The sequence below is a fragment of the Fundulus heteroclitus genome, chromosome 20 (genome assembly GCF_011125445.2).
Source record: "Fundulus heteroclitus isolate FHET01 chromosome 20, MU-UCD_Fhet_4.1, whole genome shotgun sequence".
NCBI classification, from domain to species: Eukaryota; Metazoa; Chordata; class Actinopteri; order Cyprinodontiformes; family Fundulidae; genus Fundulus; species Fundulus heteroclitus.
Window position 1 is genome coordinate 36,598,995 of NC_046380.1, and position 14,288 is coordinate 36,613,282.

The 14,288-nt window shown below is 40.4% G+C and overlaps 1 protein-coding gene across 1 annotated transcript in view; it reads left to right on the forward strand.

Moving 5' to 3' along the window:
• Nucleotides 1-14,288, forward strand: part of cdh4 (cadherin 4, type 1, R-cadherin (retinal)) — a 370,809-nt gene that overhangs the window by 113,414 nt on the left and 243,107 nt on the right. The window contains exon 3 of the mRNA XM_012862220.3: nucleotides 10,877-10,900. Within this exon, the coding sequence (XP_012717674.2) occupies nucleotides 10,877-10,900 (24 nt within the window). The remainder of the gene's footprint in view (nucleotides 1-10,876; nucleotides 10,901-14,288) is intronic.

Here is a 14,288-nt window from a genome sequence, read left to right on the forward strand (position 1 = left end):
AAGCTGCCATGCACACACACACATCCTTCCGCTTCCACTTCTCCATTCATATAGGACTGCTGCATTCACAGAGGACCTGACACTGGTTATAAATGCTGGGAAAGCCTGTATTTGTCTTTTTTTGGGTATTGGGGAAAAAAAAGAAGAAGTGGGGCAGTGTTTAGCCATAAATGTCAAATGTCCTAACACGTGAAATGTTTACATAGTTAAATGAAACCACCCTCTGGGCTGCAGCAATTAATCAGCTGCTACCTACACGGCATTAACATTAAGGTTGAGTCACCCCATTAAATGCATAATCTTTCAGGGAAAGTGTTTCGTTGTTAGACGTGTGAATGTTACAGCACTTTCATAGAAGCTGGGTCTGTTTAATATTCAGGGCTCAGGACCACTGACGCTCTGCACGGTGGAATTGATCTGAGGTGTTAGATTGACAAGGGCATCTACTTCATCCTGATCTTGATCTTTGAAGGAAATAAAAACACAGGTGTCGTGTCTAATTCATTTTGACACTGGTTGTCAAATAATCAGAATCTTTTTTTTTTCAGGACTACAAACCCACATATCAAACCTACAAAGCGAACCAAAGCAAAGTGACGAACGCGTCAAGGAAATCAAGCAGTTCTGTTTTTGAGCGCAGTGACTATTTGCTGGCACCTTGCTTGCATCTTTGTTCATCTCAGAACAACCTCATGGGTGTAAAAGAAAGTGCGATGTGTTCTAGGTGTCCAATCACTTTTTCCCACTAGCATTATGTCAGTTTGTGTTACATATTGGTGCCCCCTCATATTTAGAATACAAGAAGATAGACTTAGATTATATATGGGTAATTGTGGACAGTTTGAAGTGGAAGCGAGGACGCATGGCCGACTGGACAAGATGGTGCTGTTGGTCGAGCTGATTAAGCTACGACGTATGTTACGCACTGTGCTTGACGATGGATGTTTGGGTTCAGTTTAGAGCTGATCTCTGTAAACAGCATATCCGCTGTTGTCTCCTGATTATTGCCATGCCTTCAGATAGCAGGATAAATTATTTATTACTACAGGTACAAATGCAGCATGTACACCAGCCAAGTAAGGGGCCGCTGAGTTTTTGTTTTTGACTCCTACAAATGTCAAATGTACTAATGGAATGATGGGCTAATGTCTTTATATCCAGATAACAAAGCCCCGAGTCTGCTATGAAACCTGTACACCAATGGTGTTGTGAATAATAGAAATAATAGATAATAGAAACCACCATCAGCCAGTACCATGGAGAATGGCAGGGCAATCCTGGAAAAAAGGTTTGTCTTCCAGCAAAACAAAAACCCTAATCATACCGCCAGGGCTACAGTGGAATGGTTTAAATTGAAGCATATCCATTTGTTAGAATGGCTGTGGGAAAGTTTAGACCTAAATCCAGCTGAGATCAGCTTAATCTATTTTGTAAAAAACAAATTTTCAAAAACCTCAGTCCCTTAAAAAGCAGATTTTGATCGAAAACCAACCAAGTACATATTCCTTTCACTTCACTAGTATACAGGACTTCATGGTTGTCTTTCCTAAAAAAAATCTTTATAAAATAAAATTTGTGGAAAAGTCCAAAGGGGTTTCAATATTTTACAAGGCACTGTAAGTGAACAGTCAAGCTTGCAGCATAGTCTGACATCCACCACCGATGTGTAAGGACTGAAGAATACAACAAAAATTAGTTGTTTAATTCAGTATTTGTCTATTCTCCAGCTGCAACACATGTCAAGTAAAGCCACGCTTCTGCATTAGGATTCAGCTACAGATAGTTGACCTTCAGTACTGTAAATGTTTTACCCCCACTCCTGCATTACTCATGTCCAACAGAGACTTGCAGCAAGCATTGACAGTTGGCATCTCTGGAGAAAAAAAAAAAATCCCTCTAACCTCCTAATCTCGATGTATGACTTTTGAAGTTGATTTATAGACACAGTGGTTGTCCGTGATGTGTGAATATTTTCTCTGTGCTCTCCCGGGCTGAAATCTCGCCCAGATTTTGCACTTGTCTGTAACAGCGGCCATAAGTCAAAGCACCATAAATCACAAAGTTCCACGCTCAGGTTTTCGTCAATACATCTTCAGAGTGGCTGCTGCGCCGAGCACAGAGCACATACATAATCTTTTACTCTGAAGAATAGAAGCCCTTGGTGATTAGGCCTACAGTCTATCGACAGTTTGGGAGGTCTGAGGCAGCAGTCCCCTAAAGTTATTCATGGGGTTTGATTTAACATGTACACAGAGAGACGAGCCAAGTGATCCAGTTGCCTGTCTAAGGATACTAGTCCATTTTGTTCATGCATCAGGGATGGGAGACTGAAAAATAAAAGCAATTTATGGGATAGAGAATTGGACCTATTGACAAACACAACTCATTTTCTATTCCATCGATAACATTTTTGCAGTCTTCTCTGCTTTCAATTGACCACTGGCTCCATAAAACATGGATTCAAGACGAAACTGTCTCCTTCAACTACATTTATTTTCGTGCAATGTTTGTTGAAGTTGTTTCAGAGTCTGCATAGGCGGGGCAATGCGTTTCTTGACAGCAGACAAGCAAACCGTGTTGAATGTTTAGTTCTAAACTGAGGCTGAGCGGAGAAATGGCGCTTCCACAGTAGCCGAACCCTCCTAGTGTCATGATGGCAGTCAAGAGAGGAACAAGTTCTGTATCTCTCAGCGCACCAGCTCCCGTCATAAATCACCCCCGCACGAAAAACGCGCAAGCGTTGCCAGCATGCCGAATATCACGAGGGAGAAATAAACGTGGTCGCCAAAGCTCTGAAAGCATTTTCCTCTTTAAATCACAAACACCAGAGGTCCACAAACACTCTCCTAATATGTTGCTCTGGAATACGCTCTCAACATGCGGCCAAAGGGGAGCAATGACTTATTTCAGAGCAAACGTGTTTATGCAGCTGCTGCTCCACACCTCATACACCTTCAACAATAAGTTTGCACTTCTTATTTCCATCTGGACTCAAGGTATTAGTCATATTTACAGGAACAGTGGTGGGAAATTATTTTTTGTTGTTTGGCAGCAGAGTCCGTCGGTGGCCGTTGATGTTGTTTCACAACAGGGTGGTTTGGATTTCAACTTAAGCCACTGGAGAGTTGAGAGGTTTTCAGTTTCAGACGGTGTCTACAGGGGTTTTCTTAAAGTGCTTAACTCTCCCCCCCACTGTCCAAATATTAGTTACTGGTTGACTGGAAACTTGGAGCCAGCTGTTGATATGAGCATGTGCATTGTTGTCAGTGCCACGTAATTATGGATGTAGTATGCAGAATACCACAGTTACCGGAAGCACATCTCTTCCACAGTGTTAATGTCCGATGCAGGGTAGGCAACCTGGCCATTTGAAGCATGCTACATATATCTCATTATCAGTGTTAACTTTTAAATCCCTAACTGAAATAAATGATACTGCCTGAGACTGGCGTTGTAACTCTATTTTAAACAACTCCACAGCGTCGTTCCTAACTTGTTTGATGTCTTGGTCTTCATGATTCTGTTTCCTCACTAGTGTTCTTTTACAAACCGCTGAGGCTCCAACAATCAGATGTAGACGTAGATGAAGAATGCCTCTCAATGCAGACCTTCTGTGAAATCCATGTTGGTTTATTAGTGAGACTTTCCTCGTTATGTCTTGAACAAATGCTGGGAAAAGAATTGCAAATGAGCACCAGCGACGATGAACCCCCCCTCCGCCACCTGTCTGCGGAGAAGCTGTTGGTCATTAAGTGGGCATCAGCATCCGCGGGTAAACGTCTGAAAGGTTGACTTGCCTTTTGCCATGCACCAAATGCCGTATAATTATACGTGCCCGTTAGTCAACAACATGATCTCTTTGAACAGAGGCTATACACAAATGTGAATATACAATTATTTCTTCCGCAAGAGCTCCTCCGCTGCAAAATGTTAATGTTGTACGTCGCTGCGCCGTCTATTCAGTCACTTCAGTATAATAATTAATCAGAATAAACATACAATGCTTGACAATAAGGCTTTTATATTCAGCACTAATCAGACAACTCATTAGTCAGTAATGAGCCGTCGCTGCCTGCTCTTGTCGTGTTCGGGGGAACTTGGGTACATGGGGGAAGCGTTGGTGAAGGCAACACACAGGCACCTACACACACACACACACACACACACACACACACACACACACACACACATGCACGCACACAAGCCCGCCCTCACTCCAGTAGTCCCACTCCAATTATGGCAGCATTTCACCCGGGAAGGAGCCCACTTACCCAGTATTCACTTTATGAATAATTGATTGTTTGTGTCAGTGTTGTATTTGTAAATACACGTTTGGTCTTTGATTAATAGTTTTCTAGACATACTCATTTGTTCAATTTGATTAGACTCTTAAATGTATTATTTATTAGCCGAAATTGCTCTCCGGTTATTAGTCATCACGGGGGCAACTAGAAGATTTAGCGTAAGGACACATCTGCACGCAAGCTGGCGTACTCGTATCAATCCACACGTGTTCCCGTTTCTGTGTATGTGTGTGAGCTAGCATTGTGTTTGCGTGTTATGAGCATTTTTGACTTCCTGTCAGCGTGGGAAACCGCATTTTCAGATTGCCAAGTGACAATGTTCCAACCTTTGAACCGAATGGAGCTTTGGGAGAGTGACTCATATGACCCCAACAGCCCAATTAGTGAGCTTATCTGCCTTTTTAATGTGACTGTTATGACATTTTTCAAGAAACAAGAGAAGTCTGGTTGCTCACTCTGCTAGCATTTAGGACTGCCATGCCCTGGCTGACCGAGAATCTTCACCAAGATGCCATTTCTAATATTTTAGAACCCTAAGAAACAAACTTAATTTAGTGTACTCAGTCCATCTACACTCACAGCTCACTTTGTTAGATGCTCCTTGGTAGTGCTGAGTTGGACTGCATTTTGCTTTGAGAAGTGACATCATTCTTTGATAAATGTTTCTCTTGCCTTCTTGAATCTATGCACAGAGATTTTGACATGATAGCATTATGCAGTTTCTGGAGATTTCTCAGCTGCATATCCCTTGTGCGAATCTCCCGCACGTGCCAGAAACTGCTCCACTGAACTGAGATCTGATGACTGTGGAGGCCATTGGTGTACAGTGAACTTACTTTCAATTTCAAGATTTCAGCTTTGTGAAACTGTGCATTATCCTGCTGGAGGTAGTCATCAGAAGACAGGTACGCTGTGAGGATGATGGGAAGAACGTGGTCAGTGAAAATGCTCAGTTAGGCTGTAGGAGCATGCTCAGCTGGTACCAAGGTTCTCAGACTGTTTTAAGATTGTACTCCCACCCCATTGAAGAACTATCGTCTGCCTAGCCATCGATACAAGGCATGATAGACTCATGAGGTTTGCACCATATTCTGACCATACCATCTGAATAATGCAGCTTAAATTGAGAGTCACTGGATCAGGCACCGTTTTCCAATATGTTGTTGCCCAATTTTTGTGAACCTGTGTGAATTTTGTCCCCAGTTTCATGTTCCTAGCAGACTGGAATGGCAACCGGTGTGGTCTTCTGCATTAAGGTTTAAAATATGGTGCATTCAGAAATTGTATTTCACATTCTATCGTTGTAATAGGTTTTCTTTGAGCTACTGTTGCCTTTTTATCATCTCAAACTAGGCTGCCTATTCTCCTATGACTTCTGCCTTTTGACAAGGTATTTTCATTCACACATGGTAGCTCCTACTAGATGTTTTTTTTTAATCTTTGTAAATCTGAGATAGTTGTGCATGAAAGTCCCTCTGGATGAACAGTTTCTGAACTACCAGCCTATATGGCACCAACAACCATGTTACATTCAAAGGTTCTTAAATCCCCTTTTATTCCTTATTCTCATGTTTAGCTTGAACTTCAACAAAGTATCTTCACCAAGTCTCGATGTTGCTGGCATTTGAATTCCTGATTTGCTGTTAACAAGCCACTGAACAGGTGTAACTGATGTATGGCAAATGCTTTGTGTAGGAAAGCTAACCTTTTCTGGGAAATGCCCTTTCCTGAAAGCACATAAAATAATTTGACTTTGTTTAATTAAAAAAAAAGTTCTCTAATAGTATGACTAATTGTGAGCATTTGGATAAGGTTGTTAAAGTGGGAGTCTGAGTCATTGCTTGTTTTGACTAATGCGTTTCACTGCAGCGCTCTCCTTTAATAAAATAAAAAAAAAAACAAGTTGAATTTGTGAGACTGATTTGAGTGAAACCTAGATAAATTTGATCCGGACAAGGACGCAGAGCACTGGTTAAGAATCAAAATTAATTTAGTGGAGGGCAAACATAACACAGTTAAGTGTTACTGTCACCGTGATAGCCAAACATTTGCTGTGGTCCTGCAATAAAAAAGTTTATCGATCCACTTTTTTGCTATGCTTGGTGCAGGAATCCTACCATTTGGGAAACGGTACCATGCAACTCTCCAGAATCATCTCCGCATTGATTTAGCTCGACGTGATAAAACTCTGTTCTCTTATTATTGCCTTCTTGGAAACCACTTGATGGCTCTCTGAGATTATGAAAAACCACATTTGAGATTATAAAAATGGATTCAAGTGTGACTCAGTTACTCAACATATCTTTGCAGCTTTTCTTTATTTTGGTTACTCCTCTCTCACCAGACAGTCCCACAAGAACTCCGCTTCCTGCGCCTGTGAGCAACATTCGGGAAAAAACACAGAAGACTCACAATATCACAGCAAAGAACAGTTGCACAGCATTTCATATTGCAATAACCATTGCAGTATAAATATGTGCAATACGAATGCTGCAATATTGTAGGCAGTTATATTTCAATTGGCACGCAGCAAAACTGTACATGCAAACAATACTGTATTTGGCCAGTTGGATGAATTTAGCAGCCTGTGAAGCCCCAAGCTGACCGAGATCCTAAGCCAGGGTTTTCTGCTCCAGTCCTAGAGGTTCACCGTCCTGCAAGCTTTACATATGTCTGTGCTTCAACACACCTGAGTCAAATAATTATGTCATTAACAGGACTCTCACTTAAATTTCTCACCTACATTTCCAGAAAGATTGTCCACTATACCTTTAAGCCGCCTCACCTTTAACAAGCAATCACTCAAGCTGATTGGCTGATTCTTTCATGAAATCTGATTCGGATTTATTTTTCAAAGTGAAATTATAGGAAAGGCAAGTGTATATGTGTAGCACATTTCTGCATCAAGACATTTTAACGTGTTTTACATGATGAAAACACAAGCAATGAAAGCACATAAAGGAATTTAATTGCAAATTATAGGAAATAATAAGAACAATATTTACATTTTTCTGAGCCAAGGTCTGCAGCAAGACTCATAACCGGAATAAATACAAGAGCTCACATTACTCCTATTTTAACATCCCTGCACTTGTGATGAGTTTATTTTAGAATACATTGTATTTATTGAGATTTTACCTTTCAGTGGCTGATTCCTTACTATACTGCTAAATGAGTCAATAGTGGAACTCGAGCCCTCACGTATTTAAATCAAAATTTATTCCATCCCAAGATCCAGATATAAAAGTTGAGGGGAAGGTTCTTCACAGACTGTCTTAACATGCCGGACTCATTTAAAGAGCAGCTGAAGACATTTCTAATCGAGCCCGATATATTTTCTGATCTTTTTACTCATTATTTAATTTAACCACGTTTTAATGTGAATGTATCTTCTCTTTGTGAATCACTCTGTGCATTACATCTGTAGAAGGTGCTGCAGAAATTAAATTTTCTCACTTACAGTTCTAAAACAACAACGTCTTTGTGTTACATCCTAGAAAATGCAGAACCTTTATGAGAGTTCCAAAAGGTTGTTTGTTGGATTATACACAAAGGTTGAAAGCTTGGATAATTAGAACTTTATTTTAATCTGGTCAGTCTGTGTGCATCTCTGGTGCAATCTTCAACTATGAACTAAAGCATTCAGGTTCTATATTAGGTTTTGGCCTGACAAGTGAGGCTATACTATAACCTGCGAGCATATCCGGGAAATGTTTTGAGAACAAGGCTGAAGTAAACAGGTATTCTGCTTGGGACTGTGTATTACTGTTATTATGTACTCCAAAATATACAAAGCACTGAGATACAAATGTGGAATATTTCCGTATAAAAATAGAGATGTGATTTTTTTTTGTTTATATCCACTCCAACAAACCTGCTTTTTAGCTTGAGAAGAGAATGCTTGTGTTGATGGAACTGAGCAAATGCATAGAATACACTATGACATTTTTTTGTATTTTCTCTGTAGAGTTGTTGTCTGTAGCTGTTCTTCCCTGCACTTTTTATGTGCAGCACAGTTATGCCTGCTGAATACCTAGAAACCTGTTGCAAAGGGGTTGTGGGCAGTTGCCCAGCGACTCAGCGAGGGGGTGAGCAGGGTTTTTACTCGTATTGATGGCTGTACACAGGCTTGCTGGCTTGTGTTAGCGTTCCCCTCGTAAGTACTAGGAGGCCAAGTGAGGAGGGAGGGATGAGCAGTCCTGCTCTGCACCATATGCCAAATATGAGCCTGCCTGCCAATGTGTTGAGGATACTGGCAATCGCTAGGACGGCTGAATTCTTGACAGAGGGAGATGAATAATTGAACATGTGCGAAGCTAAGTTCTGCTGGGATGGACTGGGTTGCCTTTAAACATGAGGAAGGGGAATAGACAGCGGACCGTTTGCAAGCAAAACTATTGTTTAGAAAGTGCTGCAATTTTGTCAAAAACTTTGAACCTTAGCAAACAGAAAGGTATTCTTCAGATGTAGGTTTAGTTAGAAGGCAAGATGGCAGAGAAAAATTTACAAATCATTGGCCTCTATGCATATAATAGATCACAGAAGTTAGCTTTGCCACTGCTCTGATCAATGAAAGAATAAGAAAACAGCAAGAGAATGTTGGACAGGGATTAATGAAATGTATTCAGTAAATAGAAGCGATCAATTCAATAGAGTATGCTTGATAAATGGAAGCTTTAATAATTAAGCAGACATTTTCAACATGACTCCACTATGTACTTAGTAATCTATAGCATCCTTTCAACTTTTACATTGTTTTCAGCTAAAATGAAACTTCTTCTAAGAGAAGTCAGCATGCAACATTCTCAGAGAAGGTTGGTTGACGTGATATAATGTTGATTATAATGCAATTGCCAAAATTCATCATAAGTTTCCATTCCTTCTTGCAGCAAGAACAAATCACTAACCCTAACTTTCAGTTTTATTTTGAGGGCTCAAACCCCTACTTACTGTTTCAATAACAATTTTAAGTAACTATCACACTGTTTCATATCTTGCTACAAAATGTTAGAGTATCTGAAAAATGATTTTCTTTGTGGGTCTAAATGTGAGGAAATTAAGCAGTTATTGTGAAACATCAAGTTCTGTCCTGGATATGAACGATACGTTTCCATTTTGAAGCAGCCCTGTTTTGTACAGTACATGTTTAATAGGATGAATGTCATAAAATGGACTTCATCCTGTTACAAGAGGGCAGAGCCTGTAATGTTTTCAGTGATGTCACTAGGTCATCTTTTTGTGATTTGGTTGATTGACCATCTGGGGATGAAAGTAAAACTGTGCGAGTGGCCCAAAGTACTCAAATTTATTAGGCAAATTAATCAGAAAAGAGCTTGTACTGCTCTCAGTTGGAGACATTTTGGCTTTCAGCAAACTTTCATCACTGCTGACAGAACTCCACCCACCATAGCGCCATCTTAAGTAAAGCTAACGGGTCATTGCTGCCCCCTTTAGAAGGTGTGTATCTACATATACCATTGAGTTGCAATATGTCTGCACAGCACAAGCCCGGAATGATGCACATGTAAATATCTACCATATTGTTCTTCCTCTGCAAATAGTTGTCTGTTCTTCTATTGTTCTCATACAACTTGCACTTGTGTAGTTTATTCCAAATTATATGTTTCCACTTATGTTAACTGTACATTTGTCGATATATGGCAACTTAACACTTAAGCATATTGATCGTACGGGTAAAATACTACTTGGCAATAAAGCTCATTCTGATTCTGGTTTGGATTTAGAGTTAACCAATGAGAATCCATGGCAAGCCATGGCTAGAAACCATTTCCCTCCTTCTAATAATAATTTTGCAGTAAAAATGTGTGGTTTTAGAATCGGGGTCAGTACAACGTGTTCTCAAAGCCTTATGTGTTAAAATTTTAACAAACATTTACAAAATCAAGCCACAGTGGTAGCTACCTTGCTCACTTGCTGTATCTTATGAAAGTATCCACACCCATTGAACATTTTCTTATCTTGTCACATTACAACCATAAGCTTCAAAGTAGTTCATTGGGATTGTACCTGATAGACCCAACACAAAGGCAGGCCAAAACACAGTGGCGCAAAGTGAAAAGGAAATTACACAATGTGAAAAAGTATAAGGGCTGTGAACACGACTGCAAGAAACTGGAAGCTGTTACATGAGCAACACACAATTCTCTCAAGTTTCATTGACAAAAAATAAGAGCTATACAGACATCGCATCAAGTGTTTGAAGATAAAGATGAATTCTGCTGCCGGAGGCGATCATACAAAAAAATAAGGGAGAAACAGACTGCATCCTATTTAAATGGTGCTGCCTTGATAATACGCAGAGACAAATGTGGGAGACTACATGGATGTGACAGCAACGTTTCCTCCATAGCGGCTTTATGTTTTGTTTGTTTCACTGCCCTGCTACCCGTTTGTGACTTTCCATTAATCCCCAGAAATTGATCTGCTGGGTCCTCTTGTTTACCTGTGTGTTTAATATTGCAGCGTCACTTTTCCTGAAACCTATTATGTTCTAATCATCACGCTCTGTCTCTTTTACCCCCACCCCCACCCCCACCCTATCTTTGTGACAGATACCACCCTGTCCAGCGAGCGTGGTAAGTAGCGTCGCCGCTCACTCACTTGATTCAGAGCCATCTGTTCGTGGACTCCGCCAGCGACGTCGTAGTGGCTGTTTGCACTGATGTGGAATGAACCGCTCTCAGATACAGTCTCAGTGGGGGTGGGTGGGTGGACGGGTGGGGGGTGCCGCCGAGCCACAAACACTATTTGCCTCACCAGGAAGCTGTTTTCCTATCAATCACATTGAATGTCACAGCAAATGTTGAAAATGAGGGGAGAAGTATCAAGTGAAGGCAATTATGAAAGCAGCATCCACACACCCATGTGGCCAATCAGAATTCGAGTTTTGCATATTTTCGCTGCATGCTTTTCGCTTCGACCTACTTAATCAATTTACCCCCTTTTGACTCCAATAGTGCTCAATAACAAGCCAGGAGGGAGTATAGTTTTTTTTTTTTCTTTGACTCTTTGCAACTTTAATGGAACCCATCTCAGCGTAGACTAAATGAAAGGGTAGATGGCTTCCCCCCTCTACTGTGGCTCTTGTTTTGAATATGCGTCCTGCCTGTAGTGCTGTCCTCGCTGACTTCCTGAGCTTACTGATACATTTAATTCCCCTTTTCAGACAGTGGAACCGGAATGTCCATCTGCCGTGTTGCCTTTGTCTCTTTAATTTGAATGCGGGCCTGTGCCATTGTGCATTGTCCAGGTATCTGGACCAGGCGCTCATTCTCTCCCAATGCTTTGTTTTCTGTTGACACACCTTTTGTACGTGTCTTCATCACATTGTCCAGATGAAGTGAAGACAAAAAGGTATCTGGCTGAACTTGCCATGACTGGTGATGGTTTGAGGTAATCACTGCCGCTTCATGCTGATGCAACCGCATCGGTTGGTGGAGGAGATAAATGTCCAGATGCTGTGAGCCTGGTCTGTGGAACATGAAAGAGGCAGTGGGGAACAGGAGTGTAAAGCAACAGTTTAGATTAGGCCCTTGACGGGTTTTTATGTGTGCGTGTGCAGCTGAGGTATCCGCTGCTTGCTGGTGGAGGGGGTGATGCTACGCAGCTCTGTGAGGCTGTGTGATCAATATTTCATTGCTATGCTAGCAACAGTGTCCAGGTTCTTTTTTTTTTTTTTCCTTTTCCGATCCAGCCAGGAGTTGAGCGAGAAGAAAGGGAAGAAGAAACCGCAAAACACCAAGATTTGTTTTAATTGATGGTGTTTATTTTGGCCTCTCCTGTAGCTTCAATGCTGCACACATTAGATGTAGTGACTCTGGTCTCAGACTTAGGTCCGAGCCACACGCTCAAGAACTAGATGTGGACTTCAGACTTCAATTAGAATCATGATCTTGGTTTGGAGTCTCATGAACAACCTTTATTTCATGTAATCGGGGATTAAAGCTAGCAAGCCAGTAAGCCACAAACAGCAGCTCTGTGCAAACTCTGTCAAATGATTTTGATTTATTTGCCAGGGATGTTTACATGTTGTGGGGTCATACGTCTTATGTTTATTTTAGCTGTAGCTTGATAATTATGATCACGCAGATGTTACTTAAACTGGACTCTGTATCAAATCACTTTAGGTGCATCACAGTAAATCAGAATATTATTGAAAATGTACTTTACTTCATTAACTCCATTCAGCAAGTTAAACTTATACATTCATTAAATAGAGTGAGATATTACAAGCATTTTCCTCGGTTCATTTTAATGATTGTTGTTTACAGGCCTAATCCCCTTTGTCAAATAATTAGAATATTACAAAAGACACTTTAAAAAAAAGTGTGTTAACTAATAATAATGTCCATGTACTGCCCTCACTACTTGGTCAAGGGATCCGTTTGCATAAATTACTGCATCAGTGCAGCATGGAATGGAGACGATCAGCCTGTGACTCTGTTGAGGTTGTCCTGGTTACTTTAATAGTTGACTTGCCTGCATTGTTAACTCTGGTGCCTGTCATCTTGCTGGTGATGACGCCCCATAGGGAGCTTTAGATCAGGTGAGTTTGCTGGCCAGTCAAGCAAAGTAATACCATGCTAATTAAAGTAAGGACTGGTACGTTCTGGCAGTGTGGCCAGGCACCAAACCCTGCTGGAAATTTAAATCAGCTTGTCAGTGGAGAGATGCGCAAAGAGTTCATGAAACACAGTGGATAAATATCTGCAGGTGACGTAGCTCATCAGATCAGCACTGATTATGAAATGAAATTTCAAATAAATGAAAATGACTAAGATTGAAAATCTTTTCAAGGCTGTGTTTATAGATGATGCTTGAGCACGCCTTTCCACAACACTTTGCCCTTCCACTCAACTCTCCATTAATATAACCGGACACAGCCAGCTTCTTTAGGAATGATCCTTTGTGTCTTATTCTCCGAGTGGAGAGTGTCAATGACTGTCTGCAGTCTTCTCCGTGATTGTGTAGCTCATAATATGGTCATAACATATTCAAATTCCTGTTTTAATTAGTCTTAGATAATGTCCTAATTTTCAGAGGAGCGGCATCTGGGATTTCCATTAGCTGTAAGTCATATTAATCGAAATTAGCAGAAATAAACGCTTAAAATATCTTACTTTGTGTATAATGAATACAGTACGCCTTCTTCAAATTTTGTGGATAATTGCCTGTCATTGTGGTTAGCTGCAGTCCCATAGCCATAGCTTTTGTAGATGTTTGACCCGCCGTCGTGTTGACAAAAAGGATGTACTTTTGTCATTTCTTGATTCTATGGGCCTGGTAGTAGTCATTCTAGTGAAATCGATGCCCAATTTTTACAGTTTCACTGTTTCGGTTGTATAACAAATAATCCATTATTTAGATTTATTTATCTATTCTTTCTCTGTCAAGATAGCTCCTCTGCAAACAAATGCTCTTGAGGCTTCTCAAAATAAAAGTATATTGTGTTCTGATCTATAGCTGCATCACAGCAAAGTGAATTACGTTTCCTCCAAATGAAAGCCTTTTAGTCATGTAGAAGCTCGACATTAACAAGCATTAACTTATTTCTGTTAACACAAATATATATTTTTATCTGTTATGGGATAACTATGCTTTATTATATATATTTTTAGATGAGGTACAACCATTTATAATAGGTTTTCAAATTTAAATTAAATCCTTCAGAAAAAGCTGCCTAATGTTTATGTTACCGTAGATATAAAGATAAAACGGTACATTATTTGAAGTCAAAAAAGTCATTAGTGACTTGAAGCTTGAGCTAAACTCTAAAAAATGGTCTTGGACATCTCTGGCTCCAACATGTAAATTCCTCTTTTTTTCTTTTCCTCCTTGCCTTCTTTCCTCTTACATTGCTGCGAACTAGTCATGTAATGTGAGTGACATTTCACAATAAAAGTTGTAGCAAGACAGAGTAAAGTAATGAGGAATTAAAAAGCAACGAGGATAAGATCTGTTTTT